Source organism: Anguilla anguilla, chromosome 12, assembly GCF_013347855.1.
Source record: "Anguilla anguilla isolate fAngAng1 chromosome 12, fAngAng1.pri, whole genome shotgun sequence".
Classification (NCBI taxonomy): domain Eukaryota; kingdom Metazoa; phylum Chordata; class Actinopteri; order Anguilliformes; family Anguillidae; genus Anguilla; species Anguilla anguilla.
In genome coordinates, this window is record NC_049212.1 from 27,955,820 (window position 1) to 27,983,732 (window position 27,913).

Here is a 27,913-nt window from a genome sequence, read left to right on the forward strand (position 1 = left end):
TTTCATTTATATAAAATGTTTACATTTTTGTGAACAAACTTTCTCTGCATGGCATAATACTTTATGTATTGCGTGTTTTAATAGAATACAGTGAGCTCCATAGTGTTTGGGATAAAGACATTTTTTTTTCTTCTTGATTTGGCTCTGTACTCCACAATTTTAGACAATTTTAAATTGTAATCAATGTACATGCGGTTAAAGTGCATATTTCTCAGTTTTGATTAAAGGGTATATTTATACATTTTTGGTTTCACCTTGCAGAAAATACTCCACAGAAGACTTCACAAACAGAACTACAGAGGCTACACCGCAAGATGGAAACCACTAGTTAGCTGCAAAAACAGGATGGCCATGTTACATTTTGCTAAATAGTACCTAAAAGAGCCTGCAGAGCGCTGAAAACAGGTCTTGTGTGTGGAGGTCCCAAGATCCAAAGCCAAGGAAAACTTCCTTGCAAGCAAACTCAGTGAAAGATACCCAATACGATAATGCCTGCAGTCCATTATTCCCACTGGATTACATTATAGTGCATGTATGGACTGTCAATCCAATGAATAATCAGTACAGACTAAGCTTCTGTGTTGCAGTTCACTAGTACATTTGCCACAGTGAAGACACAGCAGCCATCTCAATAACAACTTAACTGACAAAATATTAGGCTTAGTAAAAAATGATGGTGTTAACCTAGAAAGCTGAATTCCTGTGAAGATGCAAAGTGTTACCTTTTACAAGAATTAAGCAGCAACTATTGAGGGATATGAATGTTCAGTAAATTATAAATTTGACTTATTACCAGCTAAACACAATTAAAAATCAATTTTTCATATCTCAGCCCTGCAGATCCACAACAGTGACTGCAGCAGGGAGCAGTTTACATATGCCCTAATGGAGGGAGTCTTACAAGCAAATTCTGTGTACTATTCTATCAAAAATATTTATAAGAAATCATTCGCCAACAGGTGTTATACAGTTAAATGCATAAGTACTGGGACACATTTTCTTTTTGTTTGGGCAATGTACTCCAGCACATTGGATTTAAAATAAAGCAGTGAACAGGAGGTTAAATATTCATGCAGAAGACATCTAAGAAAAGGTACAGAGTTGATTCTAGGTGTGCAATTTGCATTTGGAGACTGTTGCTGTTGTCTCTCAAGATGAGGACCAAATAAGTGTCAACGCCCGTAAAACAGGTCATCATGAGGCTGAAAAACCAGAACAAACTGATCAGAGACAGCCAAAACAATGAGCGTGTCAAAATCAAGTGATACATTGTTAGGGAGCAAGAGCGCAATAGTAAACTCAGCAACAGAAAACGACGAGTATTAACCTGTACCAGAATGATGGAAAAACGAAAGCGTGGAGAAAGACAGGAACTGCTCATGGACCAAATCAGCCCCAGGTAGTGTTATGGCTTGGGCCTGTATGGCTGCCACTGGGACTGGCTCACTTGTCTTCACTGATGATGTGACTGCTTACAGCAGATGAATTCTGAAAAGTACAGAGACAGCTTATCTGCTCAAATCTAACTAAATGCCGCAAAACTCATCGGATGCCAGTCCACCTTGCAGCAGGACAATGACTCCAAATATAATACTTAAAGCAGCCAATCAGTTCTTCAGGGCCAAAAAGTGTATGTTCTTGACTGGCTAAGTCAAGGACCTGTCCTGAATCCAACTGAACATGCATTTCACTTGACAAGTGTCTGGTGATGTCTATGGGTTGCAGGCTTCAGGGAGATATAGAATGCGAACGATTTATGCAGTAATAAATATGACAACTTTATATCAGATTATGTTAATTTGTCCAAATACTTTTGCTCTCCTTAAATGGGGGGACTATGCATAAAAAGGGCTGTAATCCATACACGAATCACTAAATATGGATGAAAAAACCCTCAGATTGATGGTATTTATTGACAGTCTTCACTTTATCCTCATATTCATTGTTTTATTTCAAATCCAATGTGCTGGAGTACTGAGCTAAAACAACAAAAATTGTACCACTCCTACAATGCTTTTGCATTTAATTGTCCAATCCTCACATGTAGCAATCATTTACCAAAAATGTACCCAAAATGTAATGGTAATAATAATAATAATAATAACAATAATAATAATAATAATAATAAAAATAAATTTATTTTATATAGCGCTTCTCATGGACTCAAAGACGCTTGGTGGAATGATGTCGCATGGCTTCAGTTTGAAAAGTGTGAAAGGATAATAATGAAGGGAACAAGGGAGAGCACAGTGTCCTCTTTCAAGTGGAACAGTGCTCTCCTTCAATATGAGCCCAGAAAGAACTGATAGCATTGTTAGCTACTTCGTGACAGTAGTGGAATGGAAAGGAAAGCTTATCATGACATCACCAAACTTAATAAACTTTTTGCCATGAGTTGACTCATTAATTTCAGTCCTATGTATTATAATCATTCTCAGGTGTCAGGGTTCAAAATCAGCCAAATGGAAAGAGTCTCAAGTGCCGCATCAAATCCAGTTTCACATCGCCCACCCCGAGAAGCTGTGATCTGGGATTATGGCAGGGGCTAAAGTTGCAGAGACAGCTTGATGTTAATCCTTTCGGATTCATATTCATTATCACTAAAGTCATGGTATTCCTTCAAGGGAGATGTGCACTGCGTACCCTCCTGAGCTGAATCCACACACACCCATAAATGAGACAGTTTTACACGACACACCCGTGCTTGGAGGGGTGCGTGTAAAGCAGGACTGAAGCCAAGCGTGAAAGCTTAAGCTTCTCATATATGAGAATTAAGTGGCAGGATAAAGTATTGAGGCTGTGTCGCAAGGCATGCAACTAATAAAACTGATCAAAGATGGGCTGTTTATCACTGCATAGATGGCAAAGGGACAAGGGGAATTCAGTGGCTACAAATCACAGCAGCATCAGTTAGCACAAATGGAATCGCTAAATAGGAACGTAAAAATTGGACCAAAGGTACATGCATAAACACAATTTAAAAGAAATACATGACCCCTAGGACACAGTAGTGGCTTTAGCAGGTTTGCACACAAACAGAAAATCCCCATTACAGCAGACGGAAATGAATGAAACTCATTTTAAAAAGCATGGTTGCGTCCAACAGGACAACCAATTTTCAGGTATGGACAGAGCTGAACCCAGCCAAGATTTTTCAATTACACCCAACGCTGTGCAGTTCAAGGATTATCTGAGGAGATTTATTATCCTAAAAACCCCATTTAGATTTATCTGAGCCTTTCTCACGGTAGACTTTTCTTTTTTCCTACCCAGAGAGTTCCCTCAAAATGAACAAGTCTGCTAAAGTGGTCTTCTCAGATATGTCAAGATTAAATCCAGAGGGGATCTAATTCAATTACATACATAATGCATAATGCTTTTGTTTTCTTGTAGCTGCCAGTTTTGTTGGCAGCCTTGATTTAATAAATAGATATGTATCAAGAAATAAACAATTCTGATAAACTGCAGACAGGAATGAGACACTGCACTCAAATGTTAAAAAGTCAAACGTAAAAAAAATGCTATGAAATACATAAGGGGTATGTTCATATTATGAAATATGTGTCATATTTAATCCATATAAAGTAATATAAGTCCTATGCATGAAAGATTATTTATATGTTGTTGAATAAACTGTAAAATGTCATACAGTAATATATGAAATGTGGATTTTGTATAAAGATCATTTTCTTCCATATACTAAAACTCATATGATTGATGAAACTTGACCTGGCAAAGAAATATATTTTCACCACACAGCTGTTTAATTGATTAACCTATTGATTTATACAGTTAGATGGTTGACAGGAGCACAAGAGAAATGGCTGAAACAAACAAAAGAAAAAACTAAAGAAAACACTGACAGATGATGGAGGTCTATCAAAAGGACATATTGGCAATCGTTAGTCAAAATTCTTAGGCGACTACTGTGTAAACCGCATCTCTACTGCCATGCAAAACAATATCAATAGATCACCATTTAACTGGACTTCATATTATTACTATTCTTATTGATTTCTTGTTGGTAACAGTGGTTTTCTGAAAGGGTTGGGAAATGCTGTTTGATTTTCTGCAGACCAGACCGTGGTTTAGAATCTTATACATTATTTAAATACCAATCGACCTTTTGCAAGCATCCGACACTTGCGCAGTGCTAACATCCTAACAGATGTCTGAGAGCTGAGGGATTGGTGCCGATGGCTAAAGCCTGCTGCCGTGCTGAATCCAGTGCAAACTGTCTACACCAGTCTGGGTAAATGTGTCTAATTATCTCCCTGTCAATTCTTAGCCATTTAAACTGCTTACAGTATGGCTCATATTTTTGTTACATATTCTCAGTGAAACCCAACAGTATTTACAGCTAGCAGGCTAATTAACCCACACTCACACACACTGCCACACGCACACACACTAAGACACACATGCACACTCAGACACACACACACACACACTCACATGAACACACATACGTCAGCACATGCGCCAACACACACAAGGGCAAAATAATTAATAAAACCTACTACATACAATGGGAATAGATTTGAATAATAACTTTATCTTGTCAAGCTGCAGGTTTTCATTGAGGGAATTATTGAATTATTGGAAATCATTTGGCACTTTGTTCCTTTCTGCCATTCTAACATCTCAAAACTGGGCCCAAGGGCCCCTTTTGCCACCCCCTTCCATTTTCACCTTGACTTCTGCCTCCCAGATATCGTTCAGACAGAGCACAGAACAAAGCAAGGCAATTATGGTTCTGATATTCCAATCGCAGCAACTTAATCATCAAACAAGGCCCCCGGCTCTCAATGTGGCTTCAAAAATAACTGTCAATTACGTTTGCGTTGCAGAACAAGGTCATTACACCACTACTACAAATCCTTCATCAGCACCTCAAAGCATGGACCAGCGTGTTAGCTGAGCACACAGCTTCAGGAGGAAGTCTGGGGGAGGCGCTGTGACAGCTCCTAAATTTAATAACATTAGCTTAAACTGGTCCAGGACCGACTAGGGTGCGGGTTTGTCTACCTTGACCCAAGTAGGTAATCTGATAGGGAGAGAGAGAAGCATGTCGTCCATTCCAGGGCCTCGCCTAAGCGAAACCCATCAATCCCAGCAGGCAGGGAGGAGAGTAGATGGGGGGACATCCAACAGGACACACAGAGTATGTATCGCATCCAGCTTCTATCACAAAGAGAAACTCAACAATGCTTTCTTAGCACATCCTGTTAAGAAAGAAAAATGCACTGAGAAAGTAGCGGGAAAAAAAACAGTTTCGCTTTGAGGCCAGATACTGTAGATGTTCAGACTAACCGAGGAGCAAATCAAACGTCGGCTACAAAGTGCGACAACTTTTGCAGACCAGGGTCACCTTTCTTCAGTCTCCTTCCCGAGCGGCTAAACTCACAGCTGGGGTATCTTCTGAAGAGGAACAGGGAGAGCTTTTCAGATTTTAGATTTCAGGCATCTTCTGAAGAGGAACAGGGAGAGCTTTTCAGATTTCATTCTTCACTTTTGGCAGCACTACTGGAGAAACTGTTTCACCAACATAATCATAGCCCCCAGCATTTGACGATCTCCACTGAAGCTCCCTCTGAACTTTCGCAGGGAACAGAAGAGATGAAATATGGCAGCGCTCATCGGAGGCCTTTCTGGAGGGGGGCCTTCGGTCGAAAAATCCTCAAGCATTCCCTGCTGTCCGGATTATGGTCTTATTTTCTGGTCTTTGAGGGGCAAATCCCTGGTTAATTAAAATGTATTTTTAGAGACACCACAACTGTACTTGTTTCTAAAGCAACGGAGAAGACATATTCCAAAGGTTAACCTGCTGTTTACACTGAAGGGCGCGGGGCGACAATGCAAATCAGTGTGTGCTCAGCGATTAGCCGGTCATTGCAGCCTAATGCTGTCGCAGGGTAATGAAAGCAATGTTTTTTCAAGTCAACAAACAGGTCTCCTTTCAGTTTTTGTTGAAATTGTTGAAGACATAACCCACAACTTAACTAAACTAAAATGAATTTGTAAACTGCACAGGCGATATACTTTTTTTTTTTTAATTTTCACCTAACATTGCTATTTCCTGAGACAAGAAAAGTTTCAATTTGCATGCAATGAATTTTATGATAATGAGCAAAGGAGAAGAGGCTACAAAACCATGTGGAGACTTCAGCTCTGGCCTTTTTTGACTGGGGACCAAAAATACAGTTTGAGCACACAAAGAAGTTCAAACACTTTCAGCCACACTCTGCCAGAGTATTGAAAAATTCATGACCACCTTAAGACCAAAGGAAAAATTATTTGTCTTTATTACAATAGAAACACGGTGCTCCTATACAGCTAATTAATATCTGGGGGTTTTGCGACCAAATTAGCCTTTATTTTAACATTCATGTGCATTCAGTTTTCTGTTTATTTTTGTTGTTACTTTTGCAAAGCCCTACAAATAGCACTAGCTCACCAGTTTGAAAAGTGTTAATCAGAAAGATGGAAATGTTGTATGACAGCCCCAGTCATTACAGACAGTAAGCAGACAGTGTCCTTACTAAAGACACAGACGGGACCCTATAGCCTACAAAGTGTGCTTATTAAAGACACAGACATGACCCTATAGCCTAGGCAGTGTGGTTGTTAAAGACACACACTGGACCCTATAGCCTAGACAGTGTGCTTATTAAAGACACAGACTGGACCCTATAGCCTAGCCAGTGTGCTTATTAAAGACAGACTGGACCCTATAGCCTAGCCAGTGTGCTTATTAAAGACAGACTGGACCCTATAGCCCAGACACTGTGTTTATTAAAGACACAGACTGGACTGCACCACCATGTCAGTGTCCCACCACTTCTCATGCATTTCACGTACACAGCTCCTAGCTCCTTCGGCGACAGATCACAGTCAGAAAAGGGGGCACGGTAGCATCCTCAACCATCATCATCAACACCAGAACCCTACAAGGTTACATCCTGAGCCCCTTCCTGCATACCATCTACACTAAAGACTGTGTCAGCCCCTCACCCACCACCACATATTTCAAATATTAGGGTGATTTTGCCATACTTACACTACTTTCACTCCATTTCCCATTTCACACAATGGTGCGCAGACAACTGCCCACAGCTGAATGTCACAAAGACAAAAGAAGTGTCCACTGGTACACCCGGCACTCACTGCACAACTCATAAACCCACTTGTATCAGCACAACTGTAGAGATGGTGGAGAGTTTCAAATATCTCAGGCTCACCCTGGACAATAAACTCAGTTTCGAGCAACACACCGCTGACACTCACAAACGCTGCCTGCAAAGACTCTCCTTTATCCACAAATTCAAAGCACTGTCTGCAGCCCCCCACCATCTGTTGTTGCTCTACAAAAGCATAATACAACCCATACTACTGTACTGCTCCCCTAGTTTCTTTACCATGCGAACCGCCTCCAACAAGAACAAATTCACCTGTATTACACGCACTGCCTCCAAAATCAATGGTTTTCCCACCCCCAACACCTCAGCAAGAAAGCCATCACACGCAAAGCACTCACTATAGCACATGTCCCCTGGCAACCTGTTCAATGCATTTTTCGGTCTACCATCATTTGGTCACAGATATAGGTTCCTAATCTGGAAAAGGACTTGCTTTTGCAGGAGTTCTGTCCCTTCTACCATTGGGTCACTTTGTTGCATTTTTACTGTCATGCGTGTATGTCTGTATTTTTATTTTTATTTTTTGTTTAACCATATGTAAATTTACGGAAGTATATATAAAAAGAAAGAAATGTGTGGCTGTATAATTGTATTTATGTGTGTATATATTGTGTTGAAGGTCAATGCTGAGGTCTTGCCATTTCACATCATGAGGTTAAAATATTAACATCCAATTGTGATGAGTGACAATGTTTTTGTATTCTGTACTATTAGACTTGAATACTCTAAATGTGAGAGCTGAAATGTATGAAATAACTGAACTATACATTATGCTACTACACTACTCCTGTTATTACAACTACAACTATTACTGCGAAAACTACTACTACTTCAGTAGAATACGTTTCCATGCAGTAGACAGAAAGGGGAAGTTTTGCAAGATGCTGTGTATCGCATTAGGAACATTTGATTTGCTTCACCACAGCCGCACATGCAGCCCTTGAGACCATACCCGGCCTAATCTGAGTAGGAAATGATACATTGTGTAGGATGAATGGAATGTACTCTAACCTCTTTCAGGACAGTGACAAAGCACCATGATGGCACCCATCGCAGCTATTAGATTTCAATTACGTTGTGAAATTCACAAAGACTGGTTTCACACATTCAGAGGACTTCGATAATCTAGGGGAAGAAGTGCATGCAAAGCCAAAAAGTAGATAAGGGCTGGGAGGAATATCAGAACTGCAAGGTTAAACACAAATTTGAGGATGACACATCTGATATTAGAGGGCAGGGGAGTTTAACACCAGATGATAAATGGTGGGAGAATGGAGCAGATGCCCTTGAAATGCAGTTTCCTTTGTACGTATGTAAAAGAAAAAAACAGGAGCATACAAAAGGGGAGTTATCATGTCAAAACAGAAAGTTTTTACACCATTCACTTGAATCCTAAACAGTGAACAGTGTCCTTTGGTTTAAATGCCAGTTTTTTCAATTTCCTTATTGGTCCTACTTTTTTATGTTAATCACAACAGCTTATAAACAAATAACAAATGAATCAGTAATCCGTACGAGTTCATATTCACCACTGCACAAATCTACTTAGTCATACAGTACATGATTCATTCACATCCTTCTGAATTCATTGTGTGTATGTGTGTGTTTGAGTGTGGGTGTGTGTGTTTGTGTGTGTTTGTGCGTGGGTGTGTGTGTGATGACTGCAAGGACAGGAGCACTTTGAACTTCCAGTGAAGGCTGGTGTTTATTTATAGTGCAGTGATGCACTGAAAGTGAAAATATGTACATCACAGTGATGACAAAAATGCGAAAAACAACAAGAAAAAAATAAAAATAGAACCCTGGCCCAATGTTACCAAAAACAGCTCATCTTTTCTCAAATCTAGTGTATGCGAACTCGCAATAAAGTTGAATGTAAAGCATTCATGACAGGATAATTAATCAAATTAATAACACACACTGATTCCTTTGTGTAGACTGTCCTGTGTGCGATATGCAGTTACATAGAGGATTTATTGGCAGGAATCTATATTCCCATAATTGGCGCTGTATTTAAATGATTATGGTGACAGTATTCAGAGTTCAGTCCACTGGTCTGCAGCACATTTCTGGCATGTTATCCTCCTTCTGTCATGTTTCAGCTCCTCCCCCACCCCCATCCGCCACCCCACCCAGCCTTTTTGAAAAACCGAAAAGTAAAATTAGATCTTTTTAGGGGGAGTACAACGGTCGAAGTTTCACATTATTGTTCTGTAAACAGAACCCCCGAAGTGCCAACAAAGTGCCAAGACCCTCTTCATCGGCTAGGAATCCTGAAGTGGTACTGAACACAAGCGGTCCCTCTCTGAGAACATGATGGAAGTTTGTCAGGCATGCAGATTCTTCCTGTACAACATGTGGGGAATGCGCCCCTTTCTCCCCACCAAGTCAATCCAGCTCTTAGTCCATCTCCCACCTGGAAGACTGCTGGCCTCCCTTCCTCTGCCTTTAGACCTCCGCAGCAAATCAAGAATGCCGCTACTCATCTGACCTACAACCTCCCCAGACTCAGCCGTGTCACTCCCCTTCTCATCTTCCTCCATCGGCTACCTATATCAGCTAGCATCAAATTCAAGATCTTGGTGTTAGACTATTAGGCAGCTAAAAGGACAGCTCCATTATATCTAACAATAATAATAATAATAATAATAATAATAATAATAATAATAATAATAACAATAATAACAACAATAATAATAATCACATTCTCAACAGTAAACAGTAAAATCAATAGAACAGTAAAATAAATAAAGTGTCATAAAAACTGTGTTTATCAGTAGGCACCTTGAATTACGTGATTTTAGATAATAAAACGGCAGTGGAGATTAACCTTGCAGAAATCTGTGCTAGGACAGATTTATCATCAGCCCTCAGTGGCAGTTATTGAAAAACAAGATGAGGATGTCAAATTATACTTCTCTTTGCTTCCCAGAGAGCCCAATATGTTACTGTAACTTTCCACACTGTTGCAGCAAAGTCACAGTCAACAACAAAGTTCTAGCAATGCTTTTGCGACATTTCTTCTACCGCCCCCCAACCACATCATCCCAGCTACGTTGTAAATAGTTCCAGAGCACATTTATACTTTTTCCCTGCAGGAGATGTGTTCTCATTATTTTGTCTGACTGCCAACAACCTCCACAACCTTCTGGAACTGAAGAAATAAGTGTTATTTGGATACCTGGGTTAAGAGTCAGGGTGGGATATGTTAGCCAATATATCAGCAGGGCTGGAAACAGTGGAAGCCGTTACTGATAAAATAAAGAACGAGGGCCCCAGGAATGATGAGACTTCTCAACTTTCCCCTCACCATATAAAATATAGTAGCCCTCTACCTGAAGCCCTGTAGATACTCCCTGAGTTACACACATCAGCTGATAGTCCCATTTAAATGCATGAGGTGCCCTTCTGCCAAGCATAAAATAAAGATTAAAGGAGATGCCTTTTCCGGGGCTGTAGGCAGGTCTACAAGGAGAAAGCGGAATGCTAAATTGTTTCTTTGACTAAAACATAAAGCATTCCCTTTCATTACGGGGTTCAAAGGGGACAGGCCACAGGAGCTGCTTTCAGTGATTCCGTCCTCTGTACACAGAGACATTAAAACAAATGGAAGGATCATGAGGAAGGAAGCCGCCAGCTTCGTCACTGTGAAGGCCTTCCCGTTAAATTGCTTGGCATTTCTAGTGTTAACAATGTCCCCCATGAGAACGCAAGACAAGAAGTACCAGAATATCTCTTACAATGGAGTGTCGATAAGGAGCTTTTGAAGCGACGGGGGGTTTGGCTTTGGAAGCGATGCTGAAAGGTTTCGATTGTCCCGTGATAATTGCTAAAGGTCAGTCTTCTTCTTTGCCCAGTCTTGAAAGCAGACAATGTACATTCCCCACTCTACTCCAAAGACTCACATTGTACCTGAAAATGACCGAACACCCAGCTCTAAAGGCTGAAGTACAGTCTTCCGATTCCCTCCTTAAATATCACACTGTCCCTACGGGTAGAATCTGGATGTTTAATTTCAGTACAGTTAAATATTTAATCAGAACTTCCGTAATTAAAATTGAAGACATATTTTTATTACATGCATAGAAAAGCATAGCTATGGTTTTGTTAAAACTAAACTGGGCTACTTCAAATGTATCAGGTGGTGATGTCACAAAGGTCAATGTTGATTGGCAGCCTACATGACAGTAGTTTCTAGTGAAATAAAACTAGTGTAGTCTAAAACCCAGTCTTATCACAGACAGCCTGTTTTATCAAATATGATTTTTCTTCCCTCAGTCCTGAGTTAATTGTGCCCCGTCTTGACAACTCTGTGACCGAATGGAGAGGGAAATTGTATGAGTGTCTCTTGGGAAATACCATGAAAATCCTCTTGGGAAAATGCTATTGTTCTCTCTCAGACTGATGGGTTATGCATTCATTTAATACCTCACTTGAATTGCTTTTCTTTTTTTGCCAAATAATGTGGTCTTTCAAACAAGATTGAACTTTCCTGAAGGGAAGAAATCAATGGTATGAAGAAAAAATGAAAATTAAATATGAAGATGGAGCATAATGTTGATTCTAGGCAAAAACAACTACCTTTAAAGTGACAGTGAGACCTGGCTATGCCAAAAAGCACGGAGAGTCAAATAGGAATTCTTGTATTGTGGACATTCCCCAATACAGGAATTTTCACTTTTTAATACTGAAAAATCAATACTGGTATAAGCTATCTTAGAAAGGGAATGGTTAACAGGGAGGACTGAGGGAAGATGAGCTTGTGTGTGTGAATGAGTTATGGATTCTGAAATGGGTGCTAGGTGTCACCGACACACACAATGTATTTTTAATCACACAAAATGAAAGTAAGAGGCAGTGAAACGTCTCTGTCAATTCCTGTCCAGAGTGTGAATTGATACTTTTATTCTTATATGTATATATATTCTTGCACAGTCCTCAATGCCCTCTAGTGTGGGCATAGTTCTCCCTCATGTTTCTCGCAACCTCCTAGAACATGAGATTGTGGAGTGTCCTCTCAAAGTTGTGGGACAAAGAAAGTAGCTTCAATATGTATGAAACACCACTTAACCTTCTAACATATATTGTTTCCCACTTCATTTGAGGAAATATTAAGCATACATAGGAATCCATTACTTGTGACCTATCTACTCAATAAAAGCACTAACAATGTATTCTTGACATTCAAGCATTTGTAAACAACCATGCTGCCAATGTTAGTTCATGAGCTATACTTGCTGAATCCATGACACATTTGCTTGACTAACTACCTCACACAGCAAATGATACATCATTCAAAAAAACATAATAAAAAGTAATGAAATATTGAGGTTAATAATGTTGGCCTAATACCACCCCTGTTGGGACATAGTCCACATCATGTATAAAGCTCCATTATTTCAAACAGTTGAACTATCAGGAATTTTGCAGCTCTCACAATGGTATTTTTAAGTAGTTGGTGAGCTATGTCAGCCAAGATCCTAATTTAGTTACATTAGGAGATTTGTAATTGTTTTTTGTTTGTTTTTTTGCTCATTATGGGCCAACATATTGTAGCCTGTAAATCAAGGCCAACACAATGCAACATTATCCATACCAATGCAAATATCCTTACATGTCTTAGCTATTATAACACATCCATTGTTAAAGTTAGCTGGCTAGCTTGCCAATGCTAGCTAACCATGGTTGCAATAAAGCAACTATGCTAGCTAAGGTTGTTTTTGCAGATACATTTTGCAGCAAGTAGATTAGCTGCACATTTGCTAATCAGATAAACATGCAAAAACTGAAATTATATACGGATCTGAAAAAGGGAATACTTTTAAACAGTACCACAAAAGGACGAACCAGCAATGTTTAGGGGCCCATAGATTTATGACACAATAGAAGGTGACTAATATGAAAAACTGTGACATGTCAGGCCACACCAGACTATTTTGCTGAACTGACCACCGTGTTTGAGCTGTAGAGAGAATTCTCTGCAGTTCCATTTCTTTTAAATGCAATCAATAGACTAAGCCAGTGCTGTCCATAACACAGCACTCCACCACTTTTGACATTTTAATGACTGGACTCTGGTTCTTAATCTTATTCAAGTGTTCCCATACCTTTTTAACATTGACAGTATGCTGCCTGTTATATCAATCATGTTCATTCACTAAGTTCAGATAAATCACTTCTAATGTTAACATCGATAACAGCAACAGCCTTCCTGTAAGTGTGTGACATCACGCATTGGCCAATTAAATTATGAAGTCTTAAACGTTACAGACTTTTTCTTCTTTCCATTTCCCACACAGGTCATTTAGAAACCAAACCAAAACAAATAGTCATTATATGCCACATGTCTCAACCACTTTGTTCACAAGTTTAGTTTTAACAAGCTATTAAGTTTATTTTAGTGCAGCAAAGTTTGAGCCAAAAATGGTCAGACTAGAAGCAACTTACCAAGGAGCAGATTCCGCTGAAAAAGTGCTGTTGATGCCCATATCAATTACCAATACATGTAAATATGCCGAAGACAGATTAAAACATCAAGCCTTAGTAGAGAGGTCATTTCAAGTATGCCACATCTCAAGTGTTAACAGAGTGAACAGAGACAAATTCTAATTAAAAGTATTTAAAGAAGTGGGAGGCTTTGCCATGTCTTAGCCAAGTCATGAAAATGATATTTTCAAATGGAATGAATAAATAAGAGCAATGAGGGTGATGCGAAAGTTAACACCTGGCCTGAATGCGTTATTGAAAAGCCAGACGAGCTTTCCCCATTATACTAATTCATGCCTATTGGAAAATGATGCAAACTGTTCCCCTTCAGTTGTGTCAGGACTGATTGGCAGCACTGCCAATCCGCAGATATGCACTGCAGCCATGCTTAAATGGGTCGATTACATTAACAAACATATGCTTTCCTTTCTGAAAATTTCAGTTCGAGATGGTGTATGCACAGGCTCTGGTGATACAGGAATGTTTGCAGCAATTTGTCGAGGTGAGACGACTGACATTCATGATTCATCCTTATCTCCGGGGCCTGCTTCTAATACACACGGCTGTTTGAAATGCAGCCGAATTTGGATTGGCAATTCAATTTAACCTATCAACTGGACTATTTGAATCCACTAGCATGCCATTCTGAATTTAAAAGCAGCTCATTACTGAAAAACATAGCTGGCTGCCCCACTGTTATCTGCTGTAATTTCTGCTGCAAACAGAACCTCAGCTGAATGGTTCAATACAAGTTGGGGTCAATACTGCCTGAAGCGCATTCACACATGCAACATTTTTTAAGATGGATAATCACAAATTTATTACATTCCTAATGAAAAGTGCCAGTAGCCTAGGGAAGCTAAGAATATGCTTATGCAGGCTATGTGAGTTATCTTTATTTCCAATAATCTGTTATGATACAGAGACCTTTGTTCAGACTCACTTATCTTAATTATTAGATTTATCTTTGTCTCATTTATTCACTTTTCAAAGTTATTGTGTGATTGATACTTTTATTTTTTTATCTGCTTTGTATGTTAACTGCAGGCTATTCATTCATTTCATGGATAATTTGTAAAAGGAAAAAAGTAATACATAAAAATAAAAAATGATAAAGTTAAAAAATATTTTTTAATAATAATAATTTAAATAATAGGGCTAATGTTATAATTTGGGGCTTATTTATATTTATGTAATATACTATATACAGTACTAATGACTATCAGATTATGATATTGCCACATCTTTACCAGAAACAGGGGCTGGGTTCTGAGGGTTTATGGCATGGTATTGCCCATATTTGGACATTATCAGCTCCCAGAGTCAGCTGTCAGAGACACACCATTTTTTATCATTTGTCAGCCATTGCTGTGATGAAGACTGTCAGACTTGCATCAAAGACAGGAAGACTTGTGTTAGAATCACTCTTGACTTGATGTCATGTTTGTGATATCCACGATAGCACAGAGTGACTGAAGAATGAGAGACAGATGTCTGATTACAGGTGGGCAGAACTGAAACACAGTGAGAGCGGCATTTTGACATTCAACCAGCCAATCACTATATAGCATTTTGCTTCCATTAATTTAACTTGTTGGCTTTGTTAGGGTTCGAGTGAAAATCTACAGGACGGTAGAACTCCAGGAGCAGGGTTGGTTACCACTGTGTTTGACACTGACAAAGGAGGGATTGTGAAACACATGGGACGGACTGCTGCAGTGGTATCAAACAAACAGAAGCAATCGTTATAATTTTATGACCAGTTTCTGTCAACAGCAGCTTGGGAAATATGCATATCCATATCAGGGTAATGGTCAAATAAATTATAAAATGCAATTGCACTTATGATAAGTGGTTTGATACTATTACATGAGGAATTAAATTAAATCAAAATGAAAAGATTAAATAAAATAGAAACACCCAACACTAACTCTATTGGAGAGCAAGAGCATATCATACTGTGTTACTGCCCTCCTCATGTTAACAATATTATGACTGCCAATGTTCAGCTCATGTCTAAATTTCAGTGCAGCCAAAAAATAAAACAAGTAAAGGGCTATGGTAATTGGCTGCTTTACTGTTGACATGCTCCCGCTCCACATCAAAAGTCACACCCACCTCCATTCATAAGGCCGTGACATATTGAGTGATTGACAAGTCATTCTGACATCTGAGTGGCTGTGACACAATCCTTAGTGACTCTGACACAAGTTTCACTGACTCCGACACAGCCATCACCGTCAAACTATAATAACAAGAGAACCTGACAACCGACTCTGACAGCCAACATTCAGATCAACAATTTTAGATCACAAATTCTCTCCTCCACTTATTCACAGTAAATGGACGGAGTTCAAAAGGACGGACTCCTGATATCCTGCCTAAAGATGATCACTTTACAATTTCTAACAAAGGGACTGCTCCTGAATAATAACATCAGAAAACATGAATATGATTACCAAACTCTGCGGGGACAATTATACTGCCTTATACTATTTAAGTTATTATGGCTACTCTTAAAACACACCCAGATAACTATTCACATTAGCTTGCTGGCAGAAAAAAATAAATTAATGAATGGATATATGAAATATGTTTTCTGACAGGCTGTTCAATTCAACACAAGAGTTAAAACAGTTCTGAAAGAGAGCTCCTGAATGAGCAAGTTTGGATTAGGTAAGAAGGGACCTGCTGCCAAACAATCCATTAGAAATGTGCTCATCTGTGGCAGTACTCTGCTCAAGCAATTAAAATGTCACATGGTCATTATGCTGCGCTAAGATAAATGGAAAGGCAAAGGAGACGTAGAGGAATGGTTACAATCATCTCATGTTTAATGAGCTACTATGGATTTCAGCAACACTGTACAAATTACTTGCATAGATCCACTTTGAACAATTTAGCTCAATGGCCCTGATTATAGTCTTGACCTTAAACAATAAATGTATTTCTTGCAAGAACATTTATTACTAATTGATAAAAAAGGCAAGATATTTGAATCTGTGTTGATTAAGGGTAAAATTATCCTTTACTGTTATTCAGTGCCAGTAGTATTAACATTTGAATATGGACCAGTAAAGGAAAATGACTGTGGTGTAGCAGTTTAATATTGAGTTGGAAAATGAAAGTAAGTAACTAAATAAATAAATAAATAAAATTTCCCTGTGATAGACCGACGAACTGTCCAGGATGTATTCCTGCCTCTTGCCAAATGCACTCTGGGATAGGCTCCAGCACCCCCCATGACCCTAACCAGGAATAAATGAGGATAGATAATGGATGGATGGATAAAATTACATTTGAAAAAAAAAACCAGCCTTACCCATTTCCAGTCTTCAAGACTATGCAACACTTTTCTGTGTCCCACCAAAATGAACCACACCAAACCCACCTTATATTATTTGTCTTGAAAATATGAATAGCTGTTTATATTTCTGAAAGCTAAGATACTGTATATAATTTTAATCCAGTTACCTATGTGATTGGAAAAGGATAAAAGCCAGGTGTTCAAACATTCAGAATAAAATAGGCATGCTTGACATTACATATTTGCACATTCCTTTAAAATATACTGCATATTTTGAATTACATAAACTTACTGGAACAGCTGTGAATGTTTATTTACAGAGCTGTACCAGAAATTAATTATTTGAAGATGCTGCATCCAAATTCGGCAGCCTAGTGTACAAGATCGTGTAATGGTAAGTAAATCATTTCAGTCTTCTAGTGTAAATCTCCACAAAGCCTTTTCGGTCACAACAAATTTCCCGATACAAGAAAACCGCCCAAACTGGATACAGAGGATATAAAAGATTACTGAAACATTTTATGGTAAGATTATTCCTCTCTCTACCCCAATCAAAATTTCACACATAACGTAGCTTTTTTATCTTTTGCCTACTTTGAAAATGTCAGGGGAGTATAACTGTGATGCGTACATGAAGGGATATTTAACGCTGGGCTATATTTACTGTTGACACTGAATATTTTACAAGGATGACTACTGTAACATTTATAGAGCTATCCATCTACTTATGGTTAGAAGCAGACAATTTTCACACCCTAGATAAATCTTTGCAAGTCTTGAGAAATAAGATGACATGAATAGGAATAAGGCGAGCATTTGTCATATTTTCTAGTTCCTTCTTTCAGAGTGGCATTGTCCTGCAGTGCAGTGACAGCACACATCCTAAATGGCAATGCAAAGCAAGAGCTCGTACAGAAGCCCAAATCCTCAAGGAATTGCATTCTGGTATGTGTCCAAGATGCCTGATACAAAGGGCCAGCGTAATATTTCTTTCTTTCTTCTTTTTTCCCCTCAGCGAGATATTACAAACTTTGACAGGCCAAGCCGAAGACCTGTCAGATGCCACTCAACGTAAAACGTTAAAAGAAAGCGTCGCTTGGAGTTGTTAGTCAATAAAACATGACACAGCGGGCTCTCCTGTCAACCGAGTTGCTTTGACCCACCTTGGACGATGAGATAGACCTGGGAGGTTTTGGGCTGCTGTTTAGTCTGTATGGAACAGGTGTATGGCCCCTCGTCATACACGTCCACCTTCTGTATGCGCAAGCTGTACTCCAGCTGGCCTTTAGTGACTAGGTCCACTCGAGGGTCCAGAGACCACTTGTCCTCCCCGGCAAAGATGATGTTGGAGCGGTTCAGCCAAGCTACCTTTGACACTTTGTCATCCACGTAGCACCTGTGCGGAAACACAAACAGGGAAAACTGAGCCGACGATCATGAGGCAGCAGGGAATCACCTGTCTCTCCAGATTCTGCTTGAAATTCAGCAAGTACTGCAAAAGATGTCATATTTTGTTTCTGCATTTTTATGAAACACGTACCTCACTCAAAGTACCTGACACAAATGTCATATTACACACTATTTATCAAAACATATTCAAAAAACCCTCTATGCCTTCCCTTCCATGTGTTAATTCTACTGACAAAGACGTACCTATCGACAGTGTGTTAGGGTCCAACCATTGCACTCTCATTAATTGCTACTTGGTGATTTACGACTCAAGGCCTTTTCTTTGTGCAATTATTGCAAGCTGCTTTGGCTAAGAAGATCGGCTAAATGACTAAAATGTAAATGTACTGATATTAATGATATACTGTAAGAGAAAACTACTATGTGTGCTTCTAATTTGTAAGGGGATGCCAATGTAATTCTCATTTTCTTTAGGCAGCCTATAAACAAATCCCAATTTCAGAACAACCAACCAGATCTCTGTTGCTCAACAAAAAAACACATCTGGTAATCACCATAATGTACATTCTGGGAAATTATGCGTGTGATCAGATCACTTTTGGTACTAGTTCCAGGTGTTCAATATTGCGAACGGAACTTAGGGCAGAACAAGCTGTCTGTATCACCACACTACCATCTGTGTCACTAAAACCTTAGAGAAGGATGCAGTCAGTCCAACAGATTGTTTTCTCAAAATGAGTCCCAAATGTTCTGTTCAGCCATGCAGCTTGGCGTCTCTACCGTTTTCATTTTTACTCTACGGTTTGAATGATTCAAGAAAGGAGAGAAGGGCCGATCCATGAAGAGTGCACTGAACATGGAAGAAAAGATGGAAAGAGGGCTGCAAGGCAAGCTTAATAATAACCTTTCAGGGGTGGAGAGGAAGAAAGTGAATTAAGACAGATTCTCAGATAGAGACTGGTCGGCAGAGAGGCAAAGAGAGGAACAAGGGAGATCCAGTTAAGCTCTTGATTACTCCTGTTTCTTGTCTCTGGGTGTCTGGAGCGATTTTAAGTTACATTTGGCGGCCGTGTCCCCCAACCCTTCACCACTTAAGTAGCTGTCGACTTTATTTCACTTCATTTGGCCTCAATGCCAAAACTGTCACTGGGGCCTGAAACTGGCTTCAGAAGGAACGACAATGTCACTTTTGATCAAGTCTTTGGAGAGACTTCAGCAATGCTGTTCCACAGTGAATGATGCGTTCTGATTGACAGAGGGTTTTTTACACTGAATTACAACTTCCCTGATTTTCTGTGAGGCAGCTACAATCGGAAGCAACCAAGTCAAAAACCATCAACATTAAATATTCAGCACGGCCATTATGCACCTGTAATTAAGTGAACCGGGGTATGTGTTCATCCTTGAATACTGTCTGAAACCTTGCCCTGCTTTAAAAATATAGTCATATTCAATATTCTAGAGCTCCCTGCTTTCAAGGTTAGCGTGTTAAACAGGGACCACTACAGACTCTGCATTTAGCACATGAGTTTGTACAGATATCTTTGCTCTGCACACATCAAGTGCAATTGATGAAGACAAAAAACACCTTGAAATTTCCAAAGACTTCTTAGACCACCAGCAACTTTTGTTTATTTTTTTGTTAATTAGGGAATTATTAGCTTACATCTTAGACTGGCAAATCCAGTCCATGGACATGCAGGCTGATTAAAGCAGCTAATTAAAACCAAGAACAGGGTGAGATGAGGTCCTGTACATACATTCACAATGACCAAACTGCTCCTTAACGTTCAGTACCGACAGGTATGTTCCCTCACCCGCTATCCTCTGGTCTATTCTGGCCTATTATGCCAATCACGGGCATAGCGTTTAATTTCTGCGTGAAAAATGAAACATCACCATAAGCAATCCTGACAGCAAACAGTTTAACAGTTTGAAATTCTCCTCAGGAATTGTGCCTTCACTATAATATTTTTCTTTTTTTATTTAAACTGAACACAAAAGTATTCTTTGGCAGAGTTTTCTGGAAATAGCCCAGCACACAGAAATAAGAACTTTGGATTTTCTGTGCTGCTGTCCGACACAGAAGCATCTGGAAACTAAGACAGTAACTCTGACAAGCGATCCAAAAAAACACAATTTGGATGCCCGTTACCCCACTCTCCAGTATTAATATTAATTCCTTGATTGCACCACATAAAGAAAGTGCATCTTTTAAGACATTTTATCTACATTTCTGGTAAATGTTGCATCTTGTATATTTGTATATATGTACATACTTATTGTAACCAAAGCCTTTTAAATGACACTCATCCATGGAGGAACTGCCAGCATGCATGGAAAAGAATACATTGTTACGGAATTGTTTTCAGTGTAATTTTACTCTTTTTTACTGTCTTTTGGGTTTCATAAATCTCATAAGAATGGAAGGAAGCAAGTTCACCACACAGAGCTTACACATTCAGACCATGAAAGACCGGCTTGATCTCAGTCATAGCTCTCACCCCTGACCCCTGCGGAACCCTCTAATGGGCTATTTATTCTGGGGCAGGGGTTATCCATGCCTGTTCCAGAGGGACTGCACCGTTTCTCATTCTGTATGTAACCTTTAATAAAGAACCTTTTCCTAAAATTGCCTGCAACTGTAAATTGGAGGTTAAATGCGTACAAGCTCTTGCATTTAATATACATATGAAAAGGCCCTAGATTGGCAGCAAGCCATCTGGGTTAATCCCTGTGCAGAACAGAGAGAGCACGGGCTCTCGCTTCCTGCTGGCTGACGAGCAGCAGGAGGTATTGGCTATCTCTCTCTGTAAAAGCCGATACCCAGTCACAGAAGTCTCTGACGGGGTACACTGTATATTCAGAGAGATGGAAGGGGCTCAGCGACTCCCATGACAGGGACACGGGCACTCTTGCCCGAGTGCGGCCTCTGCTCTCTGAATCATAAACAGATCACAGACAATCAGTTCCTGGAAGTATTTATCTCATTGGTACAGCATACATTTTACAACATACAGCACATACTGTATCATAAACTCCCTCCTTCAATGACTGATCAAACTCCCTCCTTCAACATGCCCAAAGCATGTCAGTCAAGAGAGTTTCACATTTTGTGTTTATATTACATTTTTATATTATACATTATAGTAGTGGATTATTATCAGCCAGCCATTTTGTACCCAACATCCTTTAGCCGTGACTATAATTATGACATACTGGCCTCTCTAGTCGGACTGCTTTATTAAATGGCTTTAGAGTGACAACTCTAGAGTTATTTTCAGCCTTATATCTGATAATAAGAGAATTTTGCAGAGATGCATGATGGAGATCACATTTTTGTTCCATTGTAATATCCTAAAAACTGACTGATTATGGTGTAATATTCTCCAATTAAGGGAAATGATCAAAGCATTGTAGTACATCTATCGAGATATTTTTTATGTGACAATGCAGGACTTTTTTCAACACAAAGAATGATTTCGGTGCTAGCTTCACCTTGTTAAGCTCAAGCTCAAAGCTGTATGAAATTAACTTGAACCCACTGCATAAGAAGAAAATTAATGACAGTTGTATTGTTTTAAATCTCGCTTTACGCTTTATTTCTATATAAAATAAATGTTTGGTTATCCAGACATTCTCAAGTGAAGAAAAATAGCTCTTTTGATGGAAATGTGCCCAACAGCAAGGCGACGACAGTGTGCGTGAGGTGTCTCTGGTCAACCGAGTGACAGCAAGAAGGAAAAATAGATAAAAAAGAAAAAAAAAAAGTTCCAGCCAAAGGTACATCCATGACTAGAATACAGCAAGAGTTCACCAGGCTTCTCTCTCTCTCTGAATGGCTGTGAACTTTACTTGTTGATAACTGTGCCCCGGAGCTAATTAGACTCTCAGATAGGTGGAGCTCGAAATGGCACTCAGAAAAGAGGGCAAAAAGCAGAATGAGGTGAGGGCCCAATTCAGCGATTCTCAGATCAAAACCATCTGACCACCATGACAGGACTCACAGGCCTTTTTTAAAAAATAATGCCAATCCTCATTCAATCCCTTTATCTACAATCAGCAAAGCCCTAAAATGTGTGGCCCCAGCAAAATCGAACAGAGGAGGTGATGAAGACCACCTACAATTCCTGGGCAAGGCCACAGCCAATCACAGGTCGCCCTGTGAGACTGAGTCAGGATTAGATTCCAGATGTGGGGTGTGTCAGTGCACTGATATCAGCCCTTACATGGATGTGCTACCTGTGCAGCTGAAGGAAGAACCTTTATGCAGGCAGCATAGATGCATAGGGAAAATTAAATTAAGAGGGCAAGACAAACAGAGGATAGAGAGAGTTCATTTTTTAATTCCACTGAAGTGAGGGCCAAATTGATTTTTTCAATAAGCCACCTTAGAAAAGGTGTTCATCTCCTCTACTTTAAATTCTGAATGCACAAATGGGTGAAATAAGCTTCACATTACTGTCAGATGAGCTTTAATCCAGAACCCACACTGGCCACAAACAGAGCCTTGTAGAAACTCGTTGCAAAACCCTTTTCAGCATAACCACAGCAAATCTATTTAAATGTTTTTCGTGTAATTCATGAATCTTTGATCAAAAGAATACTTGTGTAGTCCTTAGATAAACTGTCATGGATTTAAATTTACAGAACAACATTATAGTTAATTCCAAAATCATCTATGGCCGATGGATTATTTTTTGAAATTGAACAATTGTAATATAATGTACCATAAGTATAAGTATCACTAGCAAATTAGTGAAGAAGAAAAAAAAAAAACCTGCAAGGCAATGTTTTGTGTAAGAGAAGAGAACTTTTCCTTGACTGCCTAATATAAAAAGATCTGCTGTTAGTTTGTAACTAGTACAGTAGCAACATCCATAAATCATGGTGGAAATGTGACTTAGATTATCATGGTTTAAATATTTAAAAAGAAATACTCACAGAATAATATTATTTATATTTTTGAGAAATATATTTATTGAAATTTTAGATATTTATTTTGTTATAGCGGACTCTGTGAGCCTATTATTTTGTACTTTCTAGGATTTAAGGCTAGGTATCAGGTAGTGATGTTTGGCATTTCTCTTAGATTGATAAAAACAGTGCTCGGATTCCTCAGAGCCAGACGTGTCACAGGAGATCAGGGTCATTACAGTGGAAAAAAGCCCAGAAGGGGGGCCCTTAGGAAGGATGAGTGAGTGGGTCTCTCAGCAGCAGACTGCAGTAATGATGTGCGTTTTACCAGAGGGGGAAAAGCACTGCCTGCGAAGCCACAGCTCTCACTGCATAGAGCCTGCTCAGCTCCTGTTGTTCCACTGCCAACACACCAGCAAACAAAGTGGTGTTATAGGTGACGGTGGAGCAACTGATAGATAGACATAACATAACATAACCTAACATAACATAATGGCGAGAACAGGCCATTCAGTCCAACAATGCTCGTCGTTTTCCTAACTAAATTAGTGCATATACAGACAGAAAAATAGATAGATACATAAAGACGAATACATATATAAGCAACAGTAATAGAGCTGCCATTGTTTTATCGGTAAAACTTATGATAATGTACAAGTGCAACTGTTGTATTTTTGTTCACATGTATTGCAATGTGGTTATTTTGGTATATTGATAAAACAATGTTACCCTAAATGTGTATGAAGCATTTACCGGGGAGAGGAGTGTCCTGTGTAATATGGGTTCAGATGGTATGTTGTGTAAGAACTGTGTTATGTGGGCTGAACTGGTATGCTGTTCATTAAATGGAGTGGGTCCTGGTAAGTTTCAGTCTAAAGAGCAGCTCCACTTGCTGTTAGATCAGAAGCTGAACCCCTGTAATCGGCAGCAGACTTCAAGGATGAATCGGTATAGAGACCTTCAGGGCTGTATATACGGTATTAGTCCTAAAATGTGAGGTTATATTCCCTCCTGTAGCCTCTAGGGCTGACATTTTATTCTCCTGTCCAGGAGAAAGGGCTATAGAGCCAGACACATGAAGCTCCCTCAGATGTTAAATCTTGAACCAATGATTTGTGGTGCAGCTATAAAAAAATAAATAAATAAAAAAAGTCCTGCTGGGCAATTCTCCTCGGCCTATTCTTAAGATATCCAACTGACCAAAGGCCAAATCACAGTTCTGATGCCAGGTGTTACTCTTCTTCTCCCTCACACTAACAAGCCACATTCTGAAAATGGCTCCAGATACTCTGACTCCAAGCAGCTGGCCCTTCATTTTATTATTAATTTTCTTATTTCTGTCAGGGCCTCCTCATGGCGGCCCAGCCTGACGGCTGTCTCTCTTGTCACTGTGGCACAGGTCTGGGTTTTGGGGAGCCTTGGTGTAGGAGCCTGGCTTGGGCTGGACTCTAATGAGGTACCAGACAGATGCCATGGCTGACTGCTCCTCTCAGAGCAGAGGGCATAACGGCCTCTGCACACCCGGCTACAGTTCGGGAGACCAATTACCTCTCAGTGTGGCAGAAGGAGAACAGCCACACAAATGCACATAAGTTATGGGCTTTCAGGTGAAAGAGCCATCTGCCTCACACACTATGGTAAGAGCTTCTGTTTTTAAATGCATTGTCTCACAAACTGACTCGCTTTAAAGGGTTCATTCAAAAGAAAAAAAAAAAAAAAGCATACAATACCTAAGCAAGCGGTGTTAGCCTGATTTATATTCTTGGCTCAGAAATATTCTGTGCTAAGTGGATACTGGGGTGGAGATCTGGTTCTCTCCCTGTAGTACATCAGGAATTCTGAAACTGCAGTGAGGGTATTACTCCTGGAAGATGTATGAAGCAATTCCCACGAGAAGATATGGAGCCTGTCCATACCACTGTCTCAAATGCTCAGTCATAAATGCTTCCATCTATTACATAAATGGTTCTGTTCTCACCATCTACAGCGTAAAACAATGCTGAAAAAAAATCCTGTGTCATGTCATGAAATTACTTATTGTATTGTGACAAAATGCTGACATTTTCTATATATTCTGGGTACAGTCATAAAAAATAACAATTACTCAGCAGTAGATTTCTATTTCATTTTCTCCAGACTATATTCTTTCAAATAAATATCTATTTATCTACAACAGATTTTAGAGTATTTACAGATTACGAAACTTCATACTTAATGATTGGTTAATTATTTTGAAAATATAACTAACCTGAACTAATACATTCTGTGGAGTTATAAGTGTAATGCTGTCGACAAAATCTGGAGCCAAAGAGAATCTAGCCAACAACACAGCTAAAGTTCATCTAGGGAAACAAAAAAGTTAAGGGGACAAAAATACATATTTATCAGAAACCAAGCATGCACACAATTGTCTGTGTGTTCATGGGTTTTTCCTGCATTGAAATGTCTTAGACAGGACGCCTAAGTGTGTTTTTCAAGCCTCCAAAAACAAAAACCCTGTAAAACAATTCAAAATGGTCTGTGCATTTATCGGTACTATTTTGTTGTGAATGATGCTGTATTTGAAGTTCTGACTGCTTTCATGATTGCGTGCAACCTTAGATACGCTAAATCGGGGGTCCTCAATGACTTCAGTAGAATCCACTTAATGGCAAAGAATGAGACAGTGTCAACAACCGCATGTGCCGGTAAGACTTCCGCTTTTCAACAGAAGCTGCCTACCTTAAATTTCAGCAGTGTTGTGTCTTTACGGGGCAATTGTCACTTTATTTATTAATCATCTGCCGACTATTAACATATGTTTATAGATCATTATGCAATGTTATTGCACATAATTCCATGAAAGTATCCATAATATGCAATACAGTTAATCATTTCGAGCCAGGAAAAACCCCTGGCGTTTAGATTAGTATGTAAGTATCATCACAACTGCTACAGGGAAAATGGCTGAATAGTCAATGGGCATCTTCTAATGGTTTACCCTAAATCAATAAAATGCCTGTTTCCACCAAGAACCCACAGAGAACATGCTTCTGCCCTTCTCTGATCACACTGCCAGTCAAACAGCATTTAATGAGGCAGCTTCATAATCTGGAATTTAAATTTGTGTTAAAACCACAAGCAAGATAGATCCTATCACTAACATACAGGTGTTAGTCTGAAACGGAAAACACTACCTTTGCAGTGTGCCTTTTACGAATTTTGAATTTAATTATTCAACCTTCTTGTGATATATACATGTTGTCATCCTGAAACCGATTAATTAAAAAGTGTGAGGTGGAATTCAGCAGAATATTGGTTTCGCCCTTTCAAACAGGCTTGCATATGTGTGAGATGCTTGAAGAATGCTGTGTTTTTTACGTAATTATTTCCACCATTATCTATGAGGTGAGGATATACAGGATACAAACCCCCTACTTTTCCTTTACAGACTATGATAGGTATGAAAATAGTATTTAATGATATAAAATAAAAACCCTGCAGAGGCTGCTAGATGGTCTGTCACTAAAGAATGTGTAAGGATAGATACAGTGTAAGGCACAGGTTCTGACAGTTAACATAAAAACATAACTTATCATATGCATCATATGGTTCCCTGAAAAAACCACAGTCACTCACAGCATGTGCGGACCACACAAAATCGAGCCTCATGCTTTTTAATCAGACCAACGCGTGGGTGTGATTACAGTGAAACCAAGACTGACATAAACCATGGAAATGACTCTGAGATAAAACTGCTTCTCTGGGTCAGCCCTCACAATCTCTTCACATCCTCAACGGGTTGAGCCCGTTATGCTCAGAGATCACAGCAGAATCACAGACTAACACTGTCACACACAATCACACACTGTAACACACTGTCACACACAATCACACACTGTAACACACTGTAACACACAATCACACACTGTAACACACAGCCACACACTGTAACACACAATCACACACTGTAACACACTGTAACACACAATCACACACTGTAACACACAGTCACGCACAATCACACACAATCACACACTGTAACACACTGTCACACACAATCACACACTGTAACACACAATCACACACTGTAACACACAGTCACACACTATAACACACAGTCACGCACAATCACACAGTATAACACACCTTCACATAATGATCATTTCTGTATGGATAATCCGTTAACCCAATCATCAGTTTTGTATGGGCTTATGCATGTTAACATATACAGAAACTATGTATGAAATATAGATATGAACAGGATTTTTAAAACCATGCCTATCCCAGTTTACCTTTGTCTCCTCTTTAGAATGTCCAAGCACTGCAACATAGTCCATTCTCATTTTGGAAGGGCACACACTTGCATGCATGTCCAGCACAACACAAGCAGTCAGTCTCTGTTTGTAAACTGCGTGGTGGCCCACGTGGCTCCTGGCAGTTTCAGGATTGAGCTACAGAGTGCGGGCCTTGTGGGCCACAATCACTGTTCTCAGAGCCAGCGTTTCACCCGCATCTCAAACACGCACACCCACAGACACAAACACACACACATACACTCCACATACAGATACACACCAACACACGCGCACCCACAGACACAAACACACACACA

At 39.5% G+C, this 27,913-nt stretch overlaps 1 protein-coding gene across 6 annotated transcripts in view; it reads right to left on the reverse strand.

The window, feature by feature from the left end:
- The window catches only part of lsamp (limbic system associated membrane protein), an 869,619-nt gene that overhangs the window by 91,657 nt on the left and 750,049 nt on the right, over nucleotides 1-27,913 (reverse strand). For all 6 annotated transcript variants that reach the window (XM_035385108.1, XM_035385113.1, XM_035385110.1 and 3 more), the window contains one exon: nucleotides 18,156-18,388. In XM_035385108.1, the coding sequence (XP_035240999.1) occupies nucleotides 18,156-18,388 (233 nt within the window). The remainder of the gene's footprint in view (nucleotides 1-18,155; nucleotides 18,389-27,913) is intronic.